Raw genomic sequence first — 27,668 nt, forward strand, 5'->3', positions numbered from 1 at the left:
TCAATTTTTAAACGGTTTTAACCCGATTTTGTCCGATTTTTAAACGGTTTTAGTCCAAATGGGACAGTTAAAACGAGTACTATGAGCTCATAACAATCGAAGGTATATTTGAAAATTTTAATTATTTAACTTTGGTTAGAATTTTAATTTCACAACTTTTAAAATTAAATAAAGTCTGTATTTTTAATTAAATTAGTAATTTAAAAATGATATTTATAAATAGAGAAAGAAAGAATTTAATGGCTCTAATCCCAACATAGCATTTCCCTATCCTATTTATTCTTGGAATTGGAGTATTTGCCTGGCGTTACATTTCCATTTTATTTTATCACAGTTATCATCACTTCATTTCATCCCAAACCGAAACGGCGCCGTCTTGATTTCCCTTTCTGGAAACACTGGATATCTCTGCAGAAGAGGGGAGGATGGGAATTACAGAAGCAGCTGCGGTTATGGGACATGCCAGCAGCAGCAACACCTCGGATGCCGGACCTAGTGGAAGCGGCGGCGGCGTACGGACCTTTCCGCTGGCGGCGCAGCCAGAAATAATGAGAGCAGCTGAGAAGGACGAACAGTACGCTTCCTTCGTATACGACGCCTGCCGCGACGCCTTCCGCCACCTCTTTGGTATTCTTAACTAATCTACCTAATTCCCCCCTTCTAATTGAAATCATCATTCGTGGTTATAATTTTGTGGCGTTAGATTCCTAGAAGATAGAAATATATGTGTTTTATAGTATTAATTTCCAATTTCATACGCCCAATCATATTGAATAACTAATTAACGTATTAGCGAAATTCTGTTTTGAGCATTGCTCTCACTGATTACGTCAATGTAATTATGCATCCTGTGTTTTTTTTTTCAGGTACAAGAGTTGCTGTTGCATATCAGAGTGAGGTGATTTCCCCGTTCTCCACAAGTTAGATTATGCAATTAGGCATTTAGAGTTGAATTAAAATGTGATATATTATGAATCTGCTGCGTTTTGTTTGTCAGTCTCTTGTTTTAATATGCATGAATCCTACTCTGGTATAATGGTATAGTAGAGATCTTTCTGTCTTTCTAAGATGGTGCTATTGCATACCTAATTTAAATCTTTAGTAGGCATAAATTGGTTTAGGAGCTGCTTGTGTTTTTGCTGATGGAATTGTGATTTCTGAGAATTTGACTATGTACTTTTGATTTTGTGAGATTTTGTTGTAATGGGGCTGGGTTAATTTATTTTGCAGACAAAGCTTTTGGGCCAGATGCTCTATTTCCTATTAACCACTGGTGCAGGAAAACAGACCCTTGGAGAAGAGTATTGTGACATCACTCAGGTGCATCTCGCATCATAGGCTTTAGTTTGTTTTGCTTGGGTGTATAAGCACATAGCACTAATTGACCTTAATGAGGTAGATAAATTGTGCCGCTGAGCTTAAATGGAGGATAGTTTCTTCATGGTGTTATTTTACTCTGAGTGGTATGTTCTTAGATAAAGTCTCTTACTTCGAGAAATGTGAGCCTAAGATGCTTGTTATTAGTACTGTTGGAATATTCATCAGTTAGTCGCCTCCGAAATAATGTTTCTCAACTACCACATTGTGTATTCAGTTCCTGTATTTTTTTTTCTGTTTGGTTCAGCATTGCCGAGCACAAGTCATTTAGAACTTTACTGATGAAGAAAATTGTGGAACAATTACAGGTTGCAGGACCACATGGACTTCCTCCAACTCCGGCAAGGCGCTCTCTTTTCATTCTTTACCAGACAGCATTCCCGTATATTGCTGAAAGGATAAGGTTCTGAAAGTTCCATATAATGCTTAATCTCTCCTGCTTGCTTATCAGTTTCAAATTCTTTGAAGCTTAAGGTGCTTAGTGATTGAGAATTATGTGTAATGCTAAACTATTCAATCTCTCTGGTTTGCAGCTCGCGTATTGCTTCCCAAGGCCTTACTATGGCTGATTTACTATCGAATGACGCCATGGATGCTGAAAGTACCTCAAGCAGTCAAATTCATTTATCTGGAAACTCTGAAGTTACATCATCAACTTTGTCAAGATTGAAAGCCAGAATAGCTGGAATGTGGTCCTCTGCAGTTCGGAGGTTGCCCTCAGTATGCACTTCTACCATATTAATCTTGCTCTGATCTGTAAAACCTTACCCAGGCATATTTTTAAGAATGGATTTCCATCTTTTAATTTGATGTCCATTAGAATATGTTTCCTGATTATATGTTTGCAGATTTAATCAGAAGAGCTTTTCATTAAATCCTTAACCAAAGTAATTCATCCTTTGTATTGTTGAATTCAGGTGCTACCTATAGGCCGTGAGCTTTTCATGTTGCTTCTTCGAACAAACCTCATGTTCTTTTATTTTGAAGGTGAAATGGTTATGCTCTATATATTATAAAAGCTGTTTTAGTTGAAGAATAAGCTATCTTGCTTTATGATTCTCATACTGCTCTTTAATTGCACAGGCCTATATTATCATTTGTCAAAACGAGCTTCTGGAATTCGTTATGTGTTTATTGGCAAACCAAACAATCAAAGGCCTAGGTAATGATAAATTGTATTATCGCCATGCTCAGAGATACTGATAATTATTCATCTGGCATCATTTATGATTTCATGGAACCTCTTATTGATAAGTCTTCCTTCCGAATGGTGCTAAATCGAAGGAGTGATGTTTTTTATCTGATACTCCCTTATATATTGATGCGATATGTCCTTTCCTGTTGAAAACCTTATACACATACTGAGTGATAGTTACATAGAGTTATCACTCTAAAATTTAAATGCATTAATCATGCCCTTGCCCTTTTTTTCTGCACAGTAAGTCCTAGTGTCACTTCTTGTCTTAAGATGTTTTGGATGACACTGTTATTGTATATGATTAGCTGAATAAGGTCCGTGCCTAAATCTTATCATTCGGCACAGATATCAAATATTGGGCGTTTTCCTTCTAGTTCAGCTCTGTATAATCGCTGCTGAAGGATTAAGGAGGAGCAATTTATCTTCTCTTGCAACTTCGATTCAGCCTACATCCCTTGGAGATTATCGAACTTCAACAGGTTATTTTCCAATTGACTCTGAAGATTTCATTATCACCTGTCAGATTGATCCCTTCGGTTTACTTGTTTCGTTCTAGCATAACAACAGTCTTCAGATCATATCTAGAAGAAAAATATCTGATCTCTGAAGGTTGCTGGTTTCTTAACTACTTACGAACTTCTAAAATCTCTGTTGGCAGGAAGAGGTTTACCCATCTTAAACGAGGAAGGCCATCTCATATCTGACGACTCTGCAAAGACTAGTTTGGTATCAGAATCTACATCTACTTCAGAGGTATGCACTGCCACATACCTCCCCAAACATATACCCATAACCTGCATTCATAACGTATAAAAGTCACCCACACATCATCTAGATGCACAATGGCTCACATCGTAGATATAAACATCCAAGAATGACTCTTTTTTCTCAGTCTCAAGTGATTGGAGTGAGCAAATGCACACTATGCCTGAGCAATCGCCAGTCCCCAACAGCCACTCCTTGCGGCCACGTGTTTTGCTGGTACGAGCTCAATTTTTTCAGGTTGCCGGGATCTTAGTGGATGAATTCCACCTCTTTCATATCTCTTGATGCTATTTTCTTTTGTTGTTCATCAACAGGAACTGCATTATGGAGTGGTGTAATGAGAAGCCAGAGTGCCCTCTGTGTCGTTCGCCTGTGACTCATTCGAGCCTCGTTTGCTTGTATCATTCCGAATTTTAGATACGGGAAGAGATCCGTCGTGATTTCGTTTTTAGATTGTATACTACAATGTGAACCTAAATTAGAACTGAAGAGTAAATACTATTGGTTGCCTTTACCAATTTGTAAAACATACTAGTAATAATTTTGGTTTCCGATTTCATTTAATTTTCATAACTTTAATCTATTTAGTCTTGTGTCATTAATTTTTATACGTTTTTTGAATGTACTATTGGTTTATGGAGTAATAATTTCATACTTTGTAGTAGTAGCAGTATTTATTAAATTTATGTTACGAGTAAAAAACGGTTTACATATATATTTTTTTCTTTTTGAGGTGGTCTCGTATAAGTTTTGCATAATTTCAATGTTCAATTTATTAAAATAACGTAAGTAGATAAAAAAGAGAGACTCATTTAATTAGTCTCCTTTAGGCTTTAGGTCATCTGCAACGCTATCTCTTATCCGTCTCTTAAATTACTATTTATGGGTCCCATTGTACTTTTTTACTCCATCTCTTAATTAAGGGACGGAACCTGCAACCCTCCATCTCTTATCCGTCCCTTAACCGTCTCTTAAATGACTATTCATTCAATTTCATTTTTTATTTTTATTTCCAACCAAATTCAATTAATAAAAGCATACTTCATTAAATAAAATAAAATTACTAACATAAAATAAAAATACAACTTAAAATTAAAAAAAAAAACACATAAATAAAATCCTAAAAAAATAAAAATTACATAATTTAAAATACAATTTTATAGAAAATAAAAAAAACTACTCCGCCAGTGAATCATCCCCCGAAGGCGGTGGAGGTGCACTGAAGCCACCTGGAGGCGGAATACCAAGTTGTCTTGCCATAAACTCAATTCCGGCAAGATAGGCTAGGTATTGGGGAGACATCATGCGGGAAGTGTCTGCCATTGTGGCGGTCATGTACATGGACATTAGGGAGTTCGAAGGTGCCCCCGAGCCCGCCTGGCTTGATTCGGCTTGGCCCCTCCACCCTCTAGCCGCTTTCGTCGCATTTCTCCCTTGCGGCCGACGGGGCCCACGGGAGGACCCCCGACATCGTCTGCCGTGCCCTCAACCTCCTGCGAGGCAAACTCTTGTGCGGCGCTGCCCGAACCGCCCTCACTAGACGAGTATTGGTCACCCTCCGTGTGCTTCGTGCGCTTCGAGGTCGAGTCTGAGCTGGACCGGACACCGCTGGCCTACCTTTCATCGTCTTTGACGACCTCCCAAACATCGACATGTTTGAATTGTTTGGCGGTGTCGTCGAAGTAGACTCGCAAAGCCGACCTTAGAATGTCGGCTCCTATGGCTCCGCTTTGGTAATGAGCCGCTTCACTCTTGTAGATGGCGCAGAATTTTTTGACCTCTCTGTCGACTCGGTCAAAGTGAGCACGGAGCATCTTATATGCGCGGCGGCGGGACCCCTTCGGCTTAATCTCGTGGTAAGCCTCGGTGACCTTTTCTCAGAAGCACTTCTAGGATTGTTGATTCCTGACGATGGGATCGTGCGAGACGCTGATCCAGGCGTTGTACACTGCCAGTGTTTCTTTGGGGCTGTACGGATGCCGGCCTAGATCCTCCTCCTCGTCGTCGGCCTTCTCCTCCGCCCTGACGCTTCCACCGCCTCGGCCTTCTTCCGGAGTGGGTTCAACGGAATAATCCTCCCGAATCTGGGATAATCCCTGCGAATACCTCGGGGCGTATGCATCCACATCAAAATGGGGTGGTTGGTACCCCCGGCGTCGACGAACCTTGGGTGCCCAGCGTCGACGAACCGGAACCACCACCCAGGACATTGCACATGCCCCCTTAGTCGCCGTACACGTTGATGTCGAACTCGCCGGAGCCGCCACCGCCAGAGTTTCAGTCGCCGGACATTTTGTGATTGGAGGTTAGATGAAAATTGGAGAGGAAATGAAGATGATTTGGGAAGAATAGATGTGTATCTGTGTGTGAAATGAGGATGAATTAGGAGTATTTATAGAGTAAAAAAAAAAAAGAAAAACGGTAATATTAATGGTAATATTACCGTTTTTTGTTTTTTAATATATTTTTTAATTCGAATTTAAAAATGATTTATTGCGTCAGCATGACGATGCACACTCGCGGGCCGCGAGTGGGCGTCACGCATGGCTCCGGAGCGTGCCACGTCGCGCTGGCGCGTGGCGAGACGTCTCGCCATCTGTCTCGGCGGGACGGAATTTGTCTCGGCGGGCTGGGGACGAGACGGGGCGCTGCAACGCGTCACGCCGCCGTCTCGTCCCGGCGTGACGTATTACGGGCACGGGTGGCCAGAGGGTTTCACTTCATTCATTGGGTTTCTCTGCCACAGTTTTATTGAGTCGAGAAAGAGAGCTGAGAAACAATGGCGACGCAGATGAGCAAAAAGAGAAAGGTGAGCTATCAGTTTCTCCTTCAGCACCTTATCAAAATCCGATCAAATTGAATTATGCGAAGTTTTTTTTTTATTTCAATATGAAGAAACTATGTTATAATTAAACTCTTGAGGAGAGAAGGGTAGGAGAATTAGAGAGCTGACGCCAGTCGTTCAAAAGCGTTTAAGTTCCCAGAGAGCTGAGAAGGTCAACAATAGGGGCCGAGTCACAAGGCGAGATTGTACCCAACACCTCCACTTGAGCTAGGCCTCATCAGTTTTTAAACTTGACCTCTGCATCTGCTGTAATTGTATCATAATTTCTGAGAATTGCACACTGCTTTCTATCATTTCATTTCAACTAATGGCATTTCTGTTATTCTGTCTAGGGCTTGCTATGGTGTTCTGAGGTTTGTTATGGAGAATGGTGCCAAGGGATGTGAGGTGGGTTTAAACATGCCCACGGTTCACGAACCGCCGGTTCCGGTTCGGTCGTCTTCGGAACCGGAACCGAACCGTGAGGCTATTTCACGGTTCCGGTTCCGGTTCCGGTTCCGGTTCCGGTTCCGGTTTTCGAACCGGCGAAACCGGCGGTTCAATTATTATTATTATTTTTTTTTTAAATTTGAAATTTGGCTTTATACAATAAATTGGAACAAGATAATGCATAATTCAAGCACAAATAAGACGAATAAGGAGGAAATGAAACAAATTTTATTGATTTTGAGTTGTAACGGACAACGATACATTACAATTTACAATACATAAGTATACAATACAATACAACAACATACAACAATATAATATAATTTACAAGTGTCGTCGCCTCGTGGGACTCGGAAGGTAAATAAAAAAAACATGAAATGAGGGGGAAAAAGGATAAATTGAAAAGGGCTTGGGATCAACTTAAACTTTCAAAGTTAAACTTTTCAAATTTAAGTTGAGTTGCCTACGTATCCACAATTTTATTGAGGAATCAAAGCCCACGTAGTTCTCTTACCTTAGGATCAACCATTTTTTCTTGCAAAATGTTGCCCATTTTCTAAGCAAACACATATCAGCACGCCATATACACATTGCTGCATTTCTAATAGGGGCAATTTGATCTTCCAAAGTAATCAATGCATCTCGAACACACATGGTCAGAACATTATTCAAGCATCTATCATGGAAAAAATCAGAACAAACTATCTATTAGTGCTAATTTTTTCCATGCTTGAATAATATTCTGACTATGTGTGTTCGAGATGCATTGATTGCTTTGGAAGATCAAATTGCCCCTATTAGAAATGCAGCAATGTGTATATGGCGTGCTGATACGTGTTTGCTTAGAAAATGGGCAACATTTTGCAAGAAAAAATGGTTGATTCCGAGAAGAATTGTACTTGAAGATCATTAAAATATATTCCCCATTTGATAAATATCTTATTGGTGAAAAAGTGGGTATCTTTGAGGCAGATGGTACTGGAACACAAATTTATATATGGAATCTGGATGATACTTCAAGATCATATATAAATTTGTGTTCCAGTACCATTTGCCCCAAAGATATCCACTTTTTCACCAATAAGATACTTATCAAATGGGGAATATATTTTAATGATCTTCAAGTACAACTTAGCAGCAACAACGATACATTACAATTACAAATAAAAAAACATGAGGGGGGGGGGGGGGGGAAATAATTGAAAAGGGCTTGAGCTCAACTTAAACTTTCGAAGTTAAACTTTTCAAATTTAAGTTGAGGTGTCTACGTATCCACAATTTTATTGAGGAATCAAAGCCCACGTAGTTCTCTTACCTTGCTTACCTTTTTGGTCGGCTGTGCTCGCCGTTCACCGCCCCCCGTCGACTCATTGCTAATGTTGAGTGCTCTCGCTTCTGACCTCGCCATCGGAAGAAAATTCTTCACCATCACTCTCTACACGGAAGTCGAAATCCGGCTCTTGTGCTCTCATGTCCGCCTTTGCCCAATCGTCAAGTAACATAGTGGCTTCCATGTTCTTGGCGGAGAGATTGCTCCTTCTGTCGTCTAGGACACAACCGCCGACACTAAAAGCTTGTTCAACGGCGACGGTGGAAGCGGGAACGGCGAATATCTCCTTAGCCATGATGGAGAGTATCGGAAACTCTTTGTCATGTGTTCCCCACCAATTAAGGACGTCAATTTGTTGAGTAGGAGGACCTGCATCTTGAAAAATAGAGCGCGATTCCAAATATATATCTAATTCACTAGTCGCTCTAGTCCTATTGGTTGTAGTACCGTATAGATCTTGCAATTGTGATACTACGTCGGGATCAATCATGATATTGGTAAAATCCCCTCCACCAAAATCAAATGTAGACGGACTAGGAGGAGCACGTACCTGGTGAGCGGTGTTATACCGCATTTCATATTCCGCGTAGAGAGAACGAAGTGCACTATCTAACCTTAGTTTGATTTCATCAACATCCGGAATACTTAGTTCGAAGCATTCTCCTCTTGTCAAGCCCATTTCGCGGAGTTGGGAAAAATCCAAAGCGTGCAAACAACCATAGTACATGTCTAAAATTTTATAAACACCATGCAACTTCCGCTTTGGATCCAAGCATTTTGCAATCAAAAACACATTTGGAATACGTGAAAAATATTTTAACCATTTTTCAACCATGTAAAACAAAATTGCCTTCAACTCAATGAATTGAGTATTTTTCACACAAGTTTTAAAACCAATTGCCACATACATGCAATGCTCCAAAACGCGCACAAAAGTAGGATAATAAACACCGGATAACTCAACAGTGGCATTTTTGAAAGCGCGGAATAATCGAAATAAATCCATGCTGTGGTCCCAACAAGCGGGTATCAAAATCAAATCAGAAGGAACATGAGGACAACTTCTAAAAAAATCACATAAATACTCAATGTGGTTCAAAGTCGACTCCAACATATCATATGTCGAGTTCCAACGAGTTGAAACATCCAAACGAAAGTTGGTGTACCTGCATTGCTTACCATGACAATATCTCTTCCAAGCTCTACCAATATGAGCTTTGTTATGAATCAACTTCACAGCAGTTCTAATAGGATCAACATACTTTTGCCACAAATCGATCGCATCTTGAACACACAAATTCAAAATATGGGCAATACATCGCACATGAAAATATTTACCATCAATAACAGGAGAACATGCACTGATTAGTTCATCTATGCTAGCAGTGTTAGCGCTAGCATTGTCAAAACCAATAGAAAAAATTTTATTGATCAATTGAAATTCATTCAAAACTTGAATGATCAATTGAGCAATTGCTTGTGTGGTGCGGGAAATTCCCGAAATGCAATCAAACGTTTGTTTAAAGTCCAACTGTGATCAACGAAATGCACAGTGATGCCCATATACGAATTTTTACAAAAACAATCAGTCCACACATCAGAACAAATAGAAACTTTATGCCCTAAGTTAATAATAAACGTACCTAATTGCGCCTTCTTTTCCATGCATTGTCGAACAACGGCCCGAGTCATTGAAGTTCGACTCAATTTTCTTGCAGCGGCATTATAAACTTGCCGCATACTCGACTCAAAAGCATCGTTATCAAAAGCATTGAATGGAAAATGTTTCATAACGGCAAATCTAGACATCACATTAAGAGCATTTTTGTGATCATATTTCAAAAGAGTATTGCTACACGTACCTGATGTTTGGGATGAATCCGTCCCACTCCCGGTCCCGACTCCATGTTGAAAGTTGAGTTGAGTTTGGGTTGGAGCGATACCAAACTCGACCGGATGCGCTTTCTCCATGTGACGGGTAAATGTACCGTATCCTCCACCCCTTCGGAATGTGTATACGTTTTCGCAATAGTTGCAATACACATTATAAGTGTTAGGATCGTTACTATCTTGTACCTTCTTGAAATGTTTCACCATGATGTTGGAGGTTAAAGACCTTTCAGCTGGTCTAGGAGGTTGAGGAGGTTGTCCACGACCACGCCGACTCCTTGGTGGTGGTGGGGGTGGCATTTCTTGAACCTCTTCTACCTCCTCCCCCTCCTCCTCGTCGTCATCATCATCATCGTCTTCATCAACATTCACAGGGGTTGGACTTTGTTGGGAATAGGCACCGCGACCGGGAGCACCACTACCGGTACCAACATAAGCATCGCCTTGGTATTGAGAGCGAGAGAGAGCAATAGCATGTGCCACATCTTGCTCTTCTCGAGCCTACAAAATAATATTTGTATTGTAAATACAAAATAAAATTATGAACAATAATGTAATGTAATTCAAAATTAATTAAATTAGTAGATAATAAATATTAACCTGCCACTCATCCATGTTCATTTGAGAAATTTCATCAATAACGGATCTCCGAGATGGCCTCTTGGCCTTTTCCTTTCCCTTATCAACACGACCTTCTCGGGATGAAGACATATTGCTATGTAGAAATGTAGAAATATGGAATAATATTTTTTTTTTGTTTTAGCAATTGAGAAAGGAAGACAACTTATAGAACTACGGGAACAAGTATAAGTGTATAACAATGCGTAATAAGAGTAGCACTTGCGTAATTAAATGGAAGCACAATAGCACAAATGAGAAATTGGAGACAAAGAGAGAGAATTGACAGATTGAAGAGAGAAACTCTTATTAACACAAGAGTGAGGTGAATGTAAATGAGGATAGAGGGGGTATTTATAGATAAAAATGGGGGGGGGGGGGGGGGGAAATGGAAGAATTCGAATTTGAAATTTGAAAAAAAAAAATTGAATTTTCGCAAAAACCGGCGGTTTTGGCGGAAAACCGCCGGAACCGCCGGTTTCCGGCCAAAACCGCCGGTTTCCGGGCCGGAACCGCCGGTTCGGTCAACAAAACCGTCTGCAAAAGCTGCGTCATGTCGCCTCGTTTCTCGCGCCGCATCCGGAACCCCTGAACCGGCGGTTAACCGCCGGTTTTCACTGTTAACCGCCGGTTAACCGCCCAAAAACCGCCGGAACCGGCCGGTTTTTCAGCTGAAAAGCTGCCGCCGGTTGCCCCATCCACATGCCTTGAAATTAGCGCCCGAACCGGCGGTTCGGCCGGTTAACCGCCGGTTCCGAACCGTCCGGAACCGCCGGTTCGGTCACGGTTCCGGTTTGAAATATCTTGAACCGGAACCGGACCGCAACCCGAATTCCGACGGTTCCGGTTCGGGAAAAAGGCCACGGTTCCGGTTCGGAACCGGAACCGGTGGGCATGTTTAGGTGGGTTGGAACATTAACCGCCGGAACCGGAACCGGTGGGCTTGTTTAGGTGGGTTGGAACATATCTTGTTCCTGATTTATTTCCTTTTCTTTTTATAATATTCTATGCAAGGCAAGTACATTCATGATTAGCATCTCTATAATTTCTTGTGTATGTATATTTATATTTTTTAAGTACTTTGATTTTATTTAACGTTTTTGCTTTTATATTTAATAGTATTATTAGTTTCTTGTCTATAATAAAATAAAATTACGAAAACGAAATTAAAAATTGGAATTGTGTTAATCATGAGTGTGTTTTCTTTTCATAGAATATTTAGTACTACTATTTAAATAAAAAATCGTAGCTATAATACAAAATAAAAATATTATAAAAAGAAAAGGAAAAGAACCAATCTTGCGTTTCATTAAGTGTGATGTGCGTTTAATACCACAGCATGACCTGAACAGCAGAGGATCTCCTCCCGTATATAAACCTTAATTGCAGAATTAAATTTTGCCGGGCGAATTATGTTATTGTAAATATATAATCTTATCATACTCTCTATAAACTTTTTATAAACACTTTGTAGGATTTGTACGGCCCCATTTCGAGTTTATATTTCAGTAGTATAACATGGATGATTTCAATATTTGTATAGTTTTATTGCAAAAAAGTATAAGGAATAATAATAAAAGAGAGGAAAGACACAAACAATTAGTTAAAGTCTACATTTTGATTCTCGGTGGATTTTAAAAAATAAGAAAAAAAATTGTCAATGAAAATTCTACTTTTATAGTTTAATTTAGTTTTATCAAAATAGATTTGAATACAATGATATAGACATATAGTAGTAGAATGATTTATTAATTTAAAATAGCAAAATATTAGTACTATTAAGAATATAAATCGTGGACGTGACAAAATTTTCAGAGCATCCATAGTGGGGCGGACGACAGTCCGCTCGATGCATCAGGCGGGCTATCGTCCGCCACTGTAGCCATGCCGACGATGCACGATGCATCGTCAGCGCCCTATACATTGTCCGCGGACGATGGCGTCGGAACACGCATCGTCCGCGGTATCGTCCACCCCATTGCGGGTTACGCGGACGATGCAACGCGTTTTCTTTTTTTTTTTCCGATTTTTTATCTATTTAAACCTCATTTCTCATTACATTTTCCACACCAAATTTTCTCTCACATCTCTCACTTTTCCCACACACCAATATTTCTTTCCCAATCTTTCTCACTAAAAAAAGAGACCCGGCGACGACTAGAGTACCTCGGAGGGCATTAATCGGGCCTTGACTCAGGCCTTATTCGATTGCGCTCATGAGGCTGCGGCGGAATGCTTGGCCGAAATGGAGCGCGAGCGTGAAGCGGCGGAGCAGGTCCAGGCGGTGCAGATCCCGAGGCCGATTCGACGTCGGACGTTTGTCCGCCGCGAGCACGACGTAGCTCACCAACGTCTGTTCGTAGACTATTTTACCAAGCAACCACAGTGAGGCCCGACGATTTTTCACCGCTGTTTTAGAATGCAACGATATCTTTTTCTTAGCATTGTCCAAACGTTGGAGGCATGTGATGAATACTTCCAGTATCGAGAAGATGGCATCGGCAAACCCGAACTTACATCGTTGCAGAAGTCCACGGTTGCGCTCCGGCAGTTGGCCTACGACACCACAATGGACATGTTCGACGAGTACCTTCACGTCGGGGGAGACAACTGGCCGCGAGTGCCTGAAGAATTTTTGTAGGGGAGTTGTGGAGGCTTATAGCAGCACATATTTGCCAAAGCCGACTACTGTGGATTACCAGGCCATGATGAAGATGCACGAGACGGCGCACGGCTTTCCTGGAATGCTAGGGAGCATAGATTGTATGCACTGGGAGTGGAAGAATTGTCTAAAGGCGTGTAGAGACCAATTTACTAGTGGATACTAGGGCAGCCACCCGACGATGATCCTCTAAGCCGCCGCTAACCATCGGCTCTAGATCTGGCATGTTTACTTCGGTGTAGCGGGGTCCAACAACGACATCAATATCCTCAACTCATCCAACCTCTTCACCGAGCATTGCAATGGCAACAGCCCGACCATCGAGTTCACTGCCAACGGACGCCAATATCATATGGGGTACTACTTAGTCGATGGCATATACCCAAGGTGGCCTGTTTTGGTGAAGAGGATCAGCTGCCCAATGGGTGACAAGAGAGTTTTATTTGCGCAAAAGCAGGAGGCTGAGCGGAAGGATGTGGAGCGGGCATTTGGTGTGCTCCAAGCACGATGGACAATAGTGAAAGGTCCGACGCGTTTATGGTACAAGGAAGTTATCGCCGATGTCATGTATGTGTGTATCATCTTGCATAACATGATAGTCGAACATGAAGGTGGAAGTGTCACCGATTGGGGCGATGATGAAGGTGGATCTAGCTCCTGCACGACGACCCCGCCCCACGTTCGAGGATTACCGATGGGCTACAATGAGGTTCTATCTAAACGGGCCTCAATGAGCAACCAACAAGATCATGCTCAGCTCATGAACGACATGATTGAAGAAGTTTGGGACCGTAATTGCCGTTGAGAATTTGTAGTTTTTTTTTAATTTCGTACTGTAATGTTTGAATTTTCAATGAAATGAAGTTTTTTTTTCCAATATTTGTAGTGTTTTAAATATTCAAATAATTACAATACTTAGGGCAGACTATAGAGAAGCCTATAGGGCATCCCACTATAGGTGAATGAGTGGGAGGATAAAATGCCCCACTGTGGATGCTCTTAAATCTTGAATGTACTAGGTTAATATAATGAGATACTCCATTATTTGGGGAAAATCGGGTTTATGGGGCACTTTACACTAAAGATTACGTAAATGTACCCATTTTGTTATCTATTCCAAAAATGGGAAAAACGCCAACCACATTGGCGTTTCTATTAGTAAAAACGCCAACCTCATTGGCGTTTATCTTCGCGTCGTATTGGAGGTGTATTTTCGCCAAATACAGCGACGGGAAAAAACGCCAATGAAGTTGGCGTGTATACCAGGTAAAACGCCAATGTAGTTGGCGTGTTTAATTAATAAAAACGCCACTGAGGTTGGCGTGTTATGCTTAAAAACGCCAATTTGAGCGGCGTGTTTCTGTTGAACCATATCCTTATCAGATCTCCCCCAACATCGCGACCATAAACACTTTCCCTCCCCAAAACGCGAAAACCCTTCCCAAACGCATAAAAACCTTTCGCTCGGGTCGACCCGGTGGTGGATTTAAGCGTGGATATTTTGAATTTGGCTAATTCTTTCAACCATTAGTCCTTCTAATCGGTTAGTATATCAAATTTTAGACTCATTCTTCTAAACATTAGTCTTCCAATATTTGATTGATTGTTGTGATAATATATATTGTAGTGTAATTAATATAATAGTTTGACCAATTATTATGGGTACACTAATATTTTGATGGATTATTATGATAGTATATATTTTAATGGAAATATTTTGACCAATTGTTATGCTATTATATGTTATAGTATATTTTATGGATTGTTATGATAATACATATTGTAGTGTATTTAATAGAATTATTTTGTCAATTTTTTGGCTGACTCTACATAATGATGAATGTAAAAATAATACATATTTATTTGTGTTTTACATTATTGCAGATAGTATGACGTGGTGTGTCAATTTATATTGGGGTGGAAAGATAATTCCCGGAGCAGTTATTTCGTATGATCCTCCTTTTGCTAAAGGATTCATTATGTTGGATGAAACAATTTCGTACGATGACCTTGTGGAAAAAATTTGTGAAAGGATGGGGATAAGCATATATGAAAACAATATTCAAATAATATGGAAACGTACTATATGCTTTGGATCCGGAGTCACGTTTATAGGTGTTCAACTAGAAGAAGTATGCATGCAACTAATGTTTAGTGAGAGTATGGTTATTGGAGGTGTAATTGAATTATATGTTGAGTATTCGGCAATTACTCAACATCATAGTCATCATGTCATAACTATAATGGTCACGCTAATCTTTCGTCGGGTATGATAGCGTTGAGTGTTCGCCATCAGATAGAAAACGATCCTTGCTACAAGGTAAAAGCAATTGTGGCGGATATTGAAAATAGATTTCATGTCAAAGTTAGTTACAAGAAAGCATGGTATGCTCGGAGGACAGCGATTGAGCTTGTATACGGTGGATGGGAGTGGTCGTTCAAAGTTTTACCAGCTTATTTGAATGAAGTGCAAAGACAAAATCCTGGCACAATTGTGGAATGGATGCACGATGACATATTAAGCAATGGTATGAACAAGGTATTCAAGTACGTATTCTGGGCTTTTGGACCAGCTGTGGAGGCTTTTCAACTATGCAAACCAGTTTTAACGGTTGATGGAACTCATCTACGTGGACGATGTCGAGGTAAAATTCTTATTGCCGTTGGATTTGATGCTAATAAGAAATGTTTGCCTGTTGCATATGCCATTGTTGATGAGGAAACCAAAGAAAGTTGGAATTGGTTTATGGAACGCATTAGACTTCATGTAGCAAAGCATGAAATATGTGTCATATCTGATAGGCATGTGGGAATCATAGATGCAATGAATTCTCCCATATGGAAAGAAGAACCCAATGTGGGTCATCACAGATTTTGCTTGGTACATGTTAGAAAGAATGTTTTGCAGAATCACAAAGGTATCATGGTCAAAAGACTTGTTTGGAAAATTGGTATTGCTACCAAGAAGCGCAAGTTTAAGATCAGACGTCGTTTACTTCGAAACGTCAACAACGAGGCTTTGCAGTACCTTGATGCCGTGGAGTTAGAAAAATGGAATCTGGCGTATGACAAACACAAAAGATGGGGTGAGGTTTCCACTAATATGGTGGAATCTTACAACAATGTGTTGAGAGGCGCAAGACAACTCCCAATTAAAGCTTGCATTGATATGATATTCTGGAGGACAATAGAATGGTTCAATGACCGGTCAATTGCATCAACACAGTGTGCCACACCACTTACCCCGTGGGCGCATGAAAAGGTGTGCAAAAATGATGCAAAAGGTCAATTGCATAATGTGAGAGCACCCAACACAATTGCAGGGCATTATGTGGTTCGAACAAAGCGTCGAATTGGTGGAAAGGGCGCTAATAAGTGGAAGGTAAAGTACTTGGACTCGCACTGCAAATGTCAAAAGTGGCAGATGTGGAGACTTCCATGTTCACATGCAGCGGCAGTTGCGCGTTTTAGAAACGACAACATGCTGTCGCTTGTTGATCCCGTATACCGCACAAGTGTTTGGGTACACCAATATTCTACGGTGTTCAATCCACCCAGACACCAAGATTATTGGGCCGTGCCTGAATGGACTTTGCAATGTTCACGAGCTCAGTTAATGCCTAAAAGTCGCGGTCGATACCGTACTACTAGGATTCCTAATCAGATGGATGTCCGTGAAGCTGACCAGCCACGAGCCCGACGCCGATGTAAACATTGCCGTCAACCAGGTCACGACAGGCGCAACTGCCCGAATGCTCATTCAAGGATGGATACTCAGTTGGTAGATGATGCCGCTGACGATTTTTTGCATCCACCTCCACCAAGGATGGATAATCAGTTGATAGATGATGCCGCTGACGATTCTTTGCCTCCACCTCCACCAAGATATGCAGTTCGAGGTCGTCATTCTGTCAGTCACACTGATGATGTCGATCACGATTTTATGCCTCCACCTCCACCAAGATCTGCAGTTCGAGGTCGTCACTCTGTCAGCCACACTGGTGGTACAGGCGAACACATCGGTCTCAGTGATGTCCCACATTCTCCACCTCGGTCTTCTGTGCGAGACGAATATTTTGGGGTTGATTTAGAGAATGTCGTTGTGCGAGAGACTCCTCCGTCTAGACTCTCAACCGCCAGAATCGGGAAGGGGATCCGTAGCTTTTTTACGCGGAAAAGGCGAGACAATTGAACGTATGCATTGTGTAATATTGGATTTCTGTATTTAGCAAGATTTGGACTAATGTATAGGGTAATATTTGTATGTACTTATATATTGAATAATGATGAAATGATTAAAAACTCTTAGCTGTGGGAGCGTTTTTTTATAGGACACGCCGATGTGAGTGGCGTGTTTGAAGAGACGCCTACTTAATTGGCGTCTTTTCACTTTAAAACGCCAACGTGAATGGCGTGTTATTACTGAAACACGCCAACGCGACTGGCGTGTTTGTTCAGAATGTCCGCTTTCGGCGTAGAAAAAACGAGCAACGAAAAAACTAACTTAAAAACGCCAATGCCGTTGGCGTTTTTAAATAACACGCCAACGGCAATGGCGTCTTATTAAAAAAGCCTCAGCCGCCTGCTCGGCACCTCAGCCGCCTGCTCGGCACCTCGGCCGCTGGCTCGGCATCTCGGCCCCCTGCTCGGCACCTCGGCCCCCCTGCTCGGCACCTCGGCCGCCTGGCTCGTTCCGTGCACACTCACTTAAAAACGCCAACGGGAATGGCGTTTTTAAATAACACGCCAACGGGAATGGCGTCTTATTAAAAACGCCAACGGGAATGGCGTGTTTGTTCAGAATGTCCGCATTCGTCGTAGACAAAACGGGCAAAAATATAAACTAACTTAAAAACGCCAATAGCATTGGCGTTTTTCACAAAGACTTACATTCACAAAAACGCCAATATCTCTTTATTTGCCTGTTTTCATTTTCATTTCTACTAGGAAATAATAATTCAGACATCCAAATACTTAATCATAAAGACTTAAAATCAATGAGTTCAAATCAAATGAAAAAACATCAATATCAAATTACAGTAATATCAAGAGTTCAAATTAATTCAATCGTCACGACGTTTCCGCATAAACAGACGCCGTATCCCCTTCCCAATAGTAGATGTAGATCTAGGGATCCTTGAGGGAGGAGTATCTTGAACAACAGCGTTCTCAAGATCCTCCTGCACAGACGACCGCGGTGGAGAAGCGGGGACATCACTGAGGCCAATATCTTCTCCGGTACCACCGGTATGGCTAATAGAATGACGGCCTCGAAGTGCAGAGCTCGGTGGAGGTGGGTCCTCAAAATCGTCATCGGAGTCGTGTACGAACTGAGATGACGACTCTCCGCGGACGGTTTTCTGCTTGGTTCGTCGTTTTGCCTTTTGCCTTATGGGTACGTCCACGTCCATTGCAGAGCGCTGCGAAGGAGGGTAGTCCATCAGCTGAGGCTCCCCGGATATCTGCAGTCCTTCTTCAACCATCCTCGAAATGGTTTCCATATCCGGACAGAAATGTCCTGTCGCAGCTCGACCACTTAGATAGTGACGTATTTTGTGAAGCGTCTCCACCTACAATTTTTCAAAGTTAAGTACATATCATAATATGAATTTGAATAAGTAATCAGGGTTTAGTTAAGTATGAATAATGTACCGTAAAGTTATGAGAAGATGCGGTTTCGTGGAATCCCTCTTCAGCATGCACGCCGGGTTTGGTTAAATACACCACAGTGATCTGGCGAAACCAATTCATATATTCTTCCGTTGCAACAGGCTCAGTACTGTCCTCCAGATCAGTCCATATCGTAAAGTGTCTGTTGTCCCACTCCTGTATATAATTGGCGTGCCATTGAACCCAATTCTGACCAGCTTTTCCACGGCGATCCTGTTTCAAAAAATCAGAACCGTGGAACCGGGGGAGATCCGGGATATACGGTTGGACAATCCCGAATTGGCGCAACACTCGGTGTGGCAGGTGTGGCTCAGCCAGATTCCAACAAATAAGCGTTGTGATCGACATCCATATAGGACGACCGGCATCACAACTTTCCGGCAACTCCCGGTGGAGATAAGGCCTCCAAATAAACTACATGTGATACAAATTTTTCAAAATAATTTCCATAAAAACAAAAAACAAAAAACCAAAAACATTTTATAAATATATGAAGTACCTGATTAGGATGCATCATGGAGAACTGATCTCGGAAATTTTCAACACAATGTCCGGGTGCTTTTACATATGACGCCGGGCCATTCCATCTAAAAAATTTAAATTATGAGCGAAGAACACGAAAATTGATGAACATTAAGTTTAAAAACGCAATTAATGAACAACTTACGCGCTTGCACATGGTAGATAGTCTGTATGCACGGGATCTAGCATCCTCGGTCTAATATTTGGGATTCTCTCCCAAGCCCAAAGTTGTAATAGAGTTAAGGCTCCCCCTACATCCGTCCTCTGACCAACGGCCGCTTCACACAAATTGTGGTACAAGCAAGCAAGCGTCGCCCCACCCCAGCTATATGTAGAACACCGTTCTATATCCATGAAAAAGTGTAGGTAGAAGAACGGAATTTTATTTCCGGTGGCGTTGGGGATCATCAGACCACCAAGTAATAGCAGACAATAGATACGAGCCCGCTGAGCATATATGTAGTGTTCGTGGTCATTAGACAGCTCAATCCTCAATTGGCGCGATAAGCTCGTCTGCTTAAAAGCCATTTCCTTCAACTCGGATGCTTCCGGTATGAATCCTAGAAAATCCATACACCTGTCCGTCCAATATCCCGCGTCCGTCGGGGGGATGTAAGTTGTCAGAGCCTCTCCATCAACTTTCAGGCCCCATAAGACCTCCACGTCTTCCAGTGTCACAGTCGCTTCACCGACTGGAAAGTGAAACGTGTGAGTCTCTGGCCTCCAACGTTCAATCAGAGCTGTGATAAGATGGTGGTCAATTTCTTTTGGTTTACCACACCTTAACATACCCCCAAACCCCATCTGGTCCACTATTGTCAAGACATGTTGCTGGATGGGAACATCCCAAATTTTTCCTTCAAATCGTCGGCAGCGTACATCTTCGGATGGAACTCCTGCCCATATGTTGTTAGAGACGTGTTGTCTCTGAAAATATAATACAGATGGATCCGCAGGACCACATGCAAGCCGACGACGAGAGGTTGAAGATGATGCCATAATTTACCTACATAATTCAAATTCAACAATAACCAACCATAACATTTAATCCAATTTCATAAACCAAATTCAACAATAACCAACCATAAACCATTTCAATAATTAGATACAATTTAATCCAATATCACAAAATTGAACACCAACATCAAATAAGCAAGTTACACAACATTGCACATTCAAAATCATAAACCAATTCACCTACACAAAATTAACAATTTCAATTAACAATTCGCCCAACCTACCAATTTCAATTTTGCCTAACCTAACATTTTCAATTTGTCCAATTTCAATTTGACAAACCTAACAATATAAACAAATTTAACAATCTAAACTAATCAACCAAAACCCACATAAATCAAAACAATTTGCCCAATTTTTTAGCTATAACAACCCTAGGGTTTAGGTTTATAATCAAATTTATACACAAATTAACTTAAACCCAAACAATCCAACATAATAATCAACAATAATATCATTCAACCAATCTAAAATGCATAATATTTCTACTCAATTCACAACCCATTACAAACCCTAGCTATCCACCAATTACTCTAATAATGTAAAAGGTAAGCATACTAACCGAATAAAATAGATGAATTTGGGGGAGAATAGCACCGATTGATGAATGTAGGCCGAAATCGCGGAGAGGATGCGCGCCGCTGGAGAAATCGCGAAGGCTGTGTATGGTGAGATTTTCGCGATTTGGGGGAGGAACGCCTGATATATCACCCTGAGTAAACACGCCACTCAGGTTGGCGTTTCTAATATTTAGTAAATACGCCAATCATGTTGGCGTCTTTTAGGAAAACGCCAATATGTTCGTCGTTTCAACAACGATAACACGCCAATTACAAAGGCGTTTTTTTATTTATACACGCCAACCAAGTTGGCGTGTTTTATCGTAATTGCAATCGGAGAGAATACGCCCCAAAATACGACACAAGTAGAAAACGCCAACTTCGTTGGCGTTTTTACCTTAAAACACGCCATTAGTATTGGCGTTTTTACTTAAACACACGCCAATGTGGTTGGCGTTTTTCCCATTTATGGAATAGATAACAAAATGGGTACATTTACGTAATCTTTAGTGTAAACACCCCCATAAACCCGATTTTCCCCCATTATTTGAGTAGTAAATTTCTTAGGGTTTCTTAGCCATAGTTTTAATAGAGTCGAGAACAAAAACCCGCCGCACCGATAAGCTGCTGTGAGCTGAGACAAACATGGCAACGCAGATGAGCAAAAAGCGAAAGGTGAGCTATCGATTTCTCCCAAGTCTTCTCATCAAAATCCGATCATAGTGCATAATCCGATGTTTTATTCTTTCAATCGGATTAAACTTGTTATTAATTCAACGCAATTGAGTATTTTGAATTTCTTCAAGTTTGTTTTCTCTTAATACGTTGATTGCTATGATTGCGTTTAGTTTGTTGCGGATGGCGTGTTCTTTGCCGAACTAAACGAGGTGCTGACTCGCGAGCTGGCGGAGGATGGCTACTCCGGTGTGGAGGTTCGAGTCACGCCGATGCGCACCGAAATCATCATCCGAGCTACTCGTACACAGAACGTACTCGGTAATTGAATCAAACAATCGTATTTGCATTTTGAATTTTATTTGAGTATTATGCAATCGTTAATTTACTGCGTTTAATAGGCTTTTACCAATGCTTGGTTATTCAGGATTTATACAGATTCACTATGTCCCTTTGATTTTTAGGGAAAACAGTTTGGTATTGTTATATTGTGGATTCTTCATTCTTTGTTCTACTCTGATATTATAGGGATTAATGTGAGTTTTTATCTTCTGTGAGGTACATATCTGATTTCCACTATTTTGTTTACATGTCATGATCATGTTTATGCGATAACATGACATGAGAGTTGGTAGTTTCCGACTTGAAGAGTATAAATCTGTTTTCCTCTTTCTCTGGTTGCAATTTGGAGTTTGCGTATGTATGAACGATTTTTTTTATATATTTTGATAGTTATATCATTTTTGTGTTTAAACTTTTTAGGAGAGAAGGGTAGGAGAATTAGGGAGCTGACATCAGTCGTTCAAAAGCGTTTCAAGTTCCCAGAGAACAGTGTGGAGCTTTATGCTGAGAAGGTCAACAATAGGGGTCTCTGTGCCATTGCTCAGGCCGAGTCACTGCGGTACAAGCTTCTTGGAGGCCTTGCTGTTCGGAGGTATGCATTTCACACTTTTGGTATGCTTCCCATCTATGATAGATCTTTCATCCAGACACACTTCCTGAAATTTTGTGATGAGCTAAGTACATTGCCTAGGCTAAGTTTGATATTAGAAAATACAGTTTTGTGATGAAGTTAATGTACGTAGCAATTGTTTCTTTAATCGTCATCGTTACAGCGTGATGGCAGTAATAAGTGTCTATCTCGTGTCTGAAGGTGACTAAATCTATCTTCCCATCTATTATGTGTCCAGAGAATATTTTTATTTCTCTTGTGCAATTTGGGGATGGGAAGATATTTAATTTAGAAAATGAACAGCTTCCTGCTCTGTGTTATCATTTAGATCTCTTGTGAGATTTTCTTGCTTTCATGGCATGCAATACCATAGACCATACGCCACGATCTATGCCATTCTTTTTATTTTTTTGTAAAATTGGTCTTTTGTAATTTATTTAAGCATATTATGCATTTAACATTTGAAAGTTTTTGCACTCGACTATGTAACTTGAAATCTGATCCATCGTCAATTGTAAAAGATCACTGTAAAGAAAAGGATAACTCAAATTACAGTTAATAAACTTAACATTTGTATCCGCATCATAATTTCTGAGGATTGCACTGTCTTGTATCATTTCATTTCAACTAATTGCATTTCTATTATTCTGTCTAGGGCTTGCTATGGTGTCCTGAGGTTTGTTATGGAGAATGGTGCCAAGGGATGTGAGGTGGGTTGGAACATATCTTGTTCCTGATTTATTCCTTACTACAGTCTACGTACATCCCAATATTCACTCTAGACTGTAATCTTATTCTCTATAGGTGATTGTAAGTGGAAAGCTCCGTGCTCAGCGCGCCAAGTCCATGAAATTCAAGGATGGATACATGATTTCCTCTGGGCAACCCGTCAAGGAGTACATTGATGCTGCTGTGCGACATGTTCTACTTAGACAGGTTCAGTTCTTGATTATGCTTTTGTTATGCGCGTTTCTACAAACTCTTAGCTGACATCAACTTAACAATCTTATGATTTTTCTTCAGGGTGTACTTGGTATCAAGGTTAAGATTATGCTCGACTGGGATCCGAAGGGCAAGGTTGGGCCAATGACACCTTTGCCGGACGTTGTCACCATCCATCCGCCAAAGGAAGAGGAGTATATTCCTCAAATTCCTCAAACTGTTGCACCTGCCATCGAAGTAGCATGAAAATGAGTGTGTTTTCACCAGAATAGTACTATGTCATATCTATGTTTCTGAACTGCTACAAATTCCTTATACTTTTTGATCTAGTAAAACTTGTTCTCATTATTCCCTTTGTAATGTTTATGATGACATTGATGAGACAGATCAGTAAAAATATTTTTCCACACCAAGATTCATTGGTTGGATTTTATTCTTGTGTGTGGTGGGAAACACTTTTTAAAATGTATTTCAACATTTGATTAGATAGCATAGTGTGATTAGTGTTCATATTGAAGAAGAATCTATTAAAAATTGTTACGTCATCATACGTCATGCGGCAACAATGTTTCAATGCGACTTGACCAATTTATCATAATTTTGCTTTCGGTCTTTCATTCTATACTTCTTCCATCCATATCACTAGATTTACATTTTATCAATATCTTTTTAACAGGTAAATACTCAGAAATATAAGAGAATTCAAGACTTTTGATCTCAAACATTAATCGTTCTACCATTAGACCAAGTCATACACATTGACATCTTTTTTGTCTCTCTATCATGAAATGACCGGTTTCAGCACATTTCAAATCAAATCATTAAAACAAGATACTCCTAAATCACTAAACTTTATAAAACAAAAGTGAGATCTATATAAGATGCAAATAGATCTAAAATTAGAAAACATAGAACATCAAGAATAGTAAAGATATAGAAGGTTGAGATTTAGAAGAATTAGAAATCGTAGCTAGTTATAAACTTATGGTGAAGATCACATGTGGGCTAGAGGAATTCCTCCATGAACAAATACAGCACCTTCTTCTTGAGCAGAGATGAATCAATAACACCACAAAATGCATCAGCCATGTCGTAACCAAATGAGAAAGACTCTCAACTCTCAACTCAAAGCCAGATTGCAAAGAATAAAGCTGCGATAATACCAAGATAAAGGAACATATCAGAATTTGATTTTTCATTGTGATTTTGACAATCTTGTTAACAATTTATGAGACACTGAAATAATATAATAACGTTAAAAACACAAAAATGCTGAGGTGGACTAAATATTCAGACATATATTGGACTATTTTGGACTAGTACTAGCACATATATTGAAATTTAATGTTACAACCGGAAAGTTAAAAAAATTCCCTAGTCCATGTATACCATATGGCAATCTTATTTGGTGTGCCTCACTAATGATATCTTGCCAAATGGAAATGTATAGCATATATGGCCAAATGATTATAATGGCATAATATACACTTATTTTTAATGAGGCACACCAAATAAGATTGCCATGTGGTATACATGAACTAGGGAATTGTTTCTCGTTACGAAACACTAAAGAATAATCCTAAAAAAACTTTTTCTCTCAATAATGATATTATATGATTCAAATAAAGTAACTTGAAGGTTGGAAGAAGTTTCTTTAAATAATTTATAATTTTTGAATAATTTATAATCATAGATTGACAACACAGCTACCTACATTAACAGAATGAATCATAGAATAAAATATATGGTATATACCAAAGCACATATATTTATATATTGGGCTCGTAAATTGTAATCATCTGATCATGCTGGAATTTTTTACTATAAAGATTCGAGCTTTCATTCGTTTTCAGTTATGGCATGCTTCTTTACGTACCCATAGAGCAATGATAACTGATGATTTTTTGCTAAGGAAAATTATGGTTGATTATATCCTAGACTATTTGACATTTAATTAATATATTATATCGTAGAATATTTGACATTTAATTGAAGTATTCATAATTAAATATACTATGAATTATTTCTGAATTAACAAAAATGTACACTTTTGATATCTGCTTCAATGAAAGACAAATTATTCAAAATTAGAACCGAATTCCACACTGGATTTGTTGTGTACTGCAAGATCGATACCTGACATTAATTGTAATGATGTTGTTTTGTTAATTAGTTTTTTTGTTATTTACTTCCTCCGTTTTGCATAAAGCTAAATGTTTGCTTTTCGGTACAAGACTTTATGCAATATTCATATTTTGTGAATAAAATAAAGAGAGAATATATAGGAGGAGAATAAAAGTAGAAATGATATTGTTTTCATTTTAGAAAACGTGTCACTTTTAAGTTAGACATCCCAAAAATTTAATTATGTTAAGTAGATGGAGGGAGTGTTTGATTATGTGTTATTCTAAAATTCTTTTAGTTTAGATTTAGTTTTATTGATTTTATTAGTATTTATATTATCACCGTTTTGGATCTTGATATACTTCGATCCCCAGTTTTTGGCTTAGTTTAAGCATGTTTTCCTTTGTACAGAAAACTAATAGGAGTAGTACTATTGCATAATTGAGTATAGAACATTTGACGCAAATATCAAGAAAATAGAGATATACTACTCCATAAATCTTTACTTTAAAGTTTTTAATGATGCTGAGATTGAAACACCCAAAAAAACATTCCTTAAACATGGAAAATATTAAGGAGGAAAATGAAATGCAGTTAAAAAAATATCTATGTTTATAAGTTATAACGATATGCAAATTAAATATACATAGTATTACATCTTTTTAATCGTTTTTTTTTTGGTACTATCTAGTGTCGGATGCATTTTTTACATTCTACTACACTACTATATGAATATGACCGAAAATAAACACACAAATATAGAATGATGATTTATCGTATACCATTACTAGATGAACCGTGGTCCTTCTTTTTATTAATAGACATTTAAGATACAATTTATTGAATTTCGAACTATTAAACTACATTAGGTCCATCAATAATGTCGATATTAATTGCTTTACATTAATATAATTGTCTCATTTTTCCCAGTGGATATGAAATGTGACAACTGCGTATTATTGAGCTATTTATGATCTTCTTTATGAATCCAGTTGACGTTTGACAAGGCATTACATTCTAAACCATGTTAATGTGTACCCTTTTTGTATCTACCTTCGTTCATGATGACTTTAATGGATGTCTTAAATATTGTTTTTGGGTAATTCCAAATTACTCACAATCCATCCGTAGCTACATTATTTTTTAAAAAAGGTGAGCAAACATGTCCAACGTACACAAAGACCAAACAACAACAAGAAAGTTACTCGACAACCTATCAACAACTATAAAAAACCAGCACACTCACCCGATAATCCAAGCCCCTAAGCACCATAGGATAAGTTTCTTTCACAATCTCCAAATTGGGTACAAAATCTAGAAAGACTGTTTTACTTCTAATGTCCCAAAGTGACCATGCAGTCACATACAAGATGTCGATCCATATCTTCTTTGCAAAATTTCAAAACGTGCGACCCATTCAGGAGAGGAGGTAAGACGTCGGATTTTTAAGAATACAAATGGAGAGATAAACCTCCTATCGGGCTGATCGGCATCCGTAGATCGGCGATCGATAAATGTTTGTTGCGGGCGAGTGCCCGTCGAGCAGCGACATAGCTCTGATTCGATCGGTGTTTAGGTGGGTGAGATCGTGATGAAAGCACCAATTTGATAGGATAAACCTCCTATCGGGTTGATCGGCGTCCGTAGATCGGCGATCGATAAATGTTTGTCGCGGGCAAGTGCCCGTCGAGCAAGACAGGTTTCTCATTTTGGAGAAGAGAATGAATGATAATATTGATATTCTTCATTGATTTTTCAAATGATTACAATAACTCCTATTTATAATGCTAATAACTAACTTAATGAACAAGAAAACAAAGATATGGAAAAGATATGTAAATCCTAATTTATCTAACTAATAATGCTCGTATCAACTCCCCACGGTTGAAATCCACCTTGTCCTCAAGGTGATAACTTAATGAACAAGAAAACAAAGAAATGGAAAAGATATGCAAATCCTAATTTATCTAACTAATAATGCTCGTATCATCCCATAACTTTCGTCCGATGTATCGTACTGAGTCTACTGACATAATTACAAAATTGATATTGATTTATTGCACATATAGTTTATACTTAACACTTATTCCAA

The 27,668-nt window shown here is 39.6% G+C and overlaps 2 protein-coding genes across 2 annotated transcripts; both read left to right on the forward strand.

Moving 5' to 3' along the window:
• The first annotated feature begins 295 nt into the window (after positions 1 to 295).
• Positions 296 to 3,927, forward strand: LOC121780433 (peroxisome biogenesis factor 10-like). The gene is made up of 11 exons (XM_042178062.1): positions 296 to 627; positions 867 to 898; positions 1,231 to 1,320; positions 1,686 to 1,780; positions 1,911 to 2,097; positions 2,295 to 2,364; positions 2,461 to 2,539; positions 2,921 to 3,054; positions 3,234 to 3,328; positions 3,468 to 3,556; positions 3,655 to 3,927. Exons 1-11 carry the CDS (start codon positions 426 to 428, stop codon positions 3,755 to 3,757), a joined length of 1,176 nt encoding a protein of 391 aa, XP_042033996.1. The 5' UTR covers positions 296 to 425; the 3' UTR covers positions 3,758 to 3,927.
• A 17,512-nt stretch (positions 3,928 to 21,439) lies between these two features.
• Positions 21,440 to 23,885, forward strand: LOC121780249 (40S ribosomal protein S3-2). Its single transcript, XM_042177790.1, has 6 exons — positions 21,440 to 21,558; positions 21,732 to 21,879; positions 22,321 to 22,492; positions 23,166 to 23,220; positions 23,315 to 23,446; positions 23,534 to 23,885. Exons 1-6 carry the CDS (start codon positions 21,529 to 21,531, stop codon positions 23,696 to 23,698), a joined length of 702 nt encoding a protein of 233 aa, XP_042033724.1. The 5' UTR covers positions 21,440 to 21,528; the 3' UTR covers positions 23,699 to 23,885.
• The last annotated feature ends 3,783 nt before the right edge of the window (positions 23,886 to 27,668 follow it).

The sequence above is a fragment of the Salvia splendens genome, chromosome 19 (assembly GCF_004379255.2).
Source record: "Salvia splendens isolate huo1 chromosome 19, SspV2, whole genome shotgun sequence".
NCBI lineage: Eukaryota > Viridiplantae > Streptophyta > Magnoliopsida > Lamiales > Lamiaceae > Salvia > Salvia splendens.

Bases quoted from the DNA above. Each gene is read 5' to 3' on its own strand.
- LOC121780433 (XM_042178062.1), top strand. From the start codon at position 426: ATGGGAATTACAGAAGCAGCTGCGGTTATGGGACATGCCAGCAGCAGC. The intron at 3,055-3,233 runs GTTATTTTCCAA...CTCTGTTGGCAG, and splicing joins AGATTATCGAACTTCAACAG to GAAGAGGTTTACCCATCTTA. The intron at 3,329-3,467 runs GTATGCACTGCC...CTTTTTTCTCAG, and splicing joins AATCTACATCTACTTCAGAG to TCTCAAGTGATTGGAGTGAG.
- LOC121780249 (XM_042177790.1), top strand. From the start codon at position 21,529: ATGGCAACGCAGATGAGCAAAAAGCGAAAG. The intron at 21,559-21,731 runs GTGAGCTATCGA...GATTGCGTTTAG, and splicing joins AGATGAGCAAAAAGCGAAAG to TTTGTTGCGGATGGCGTGTT. The intron at 22,493-23,165 runs GTATGCATTTCA...TATTCTGTCTAG, and splicing joins GGAGGCCTTGCTGTTCGGAG to GGCTTGCTATGGTGTCCTGA.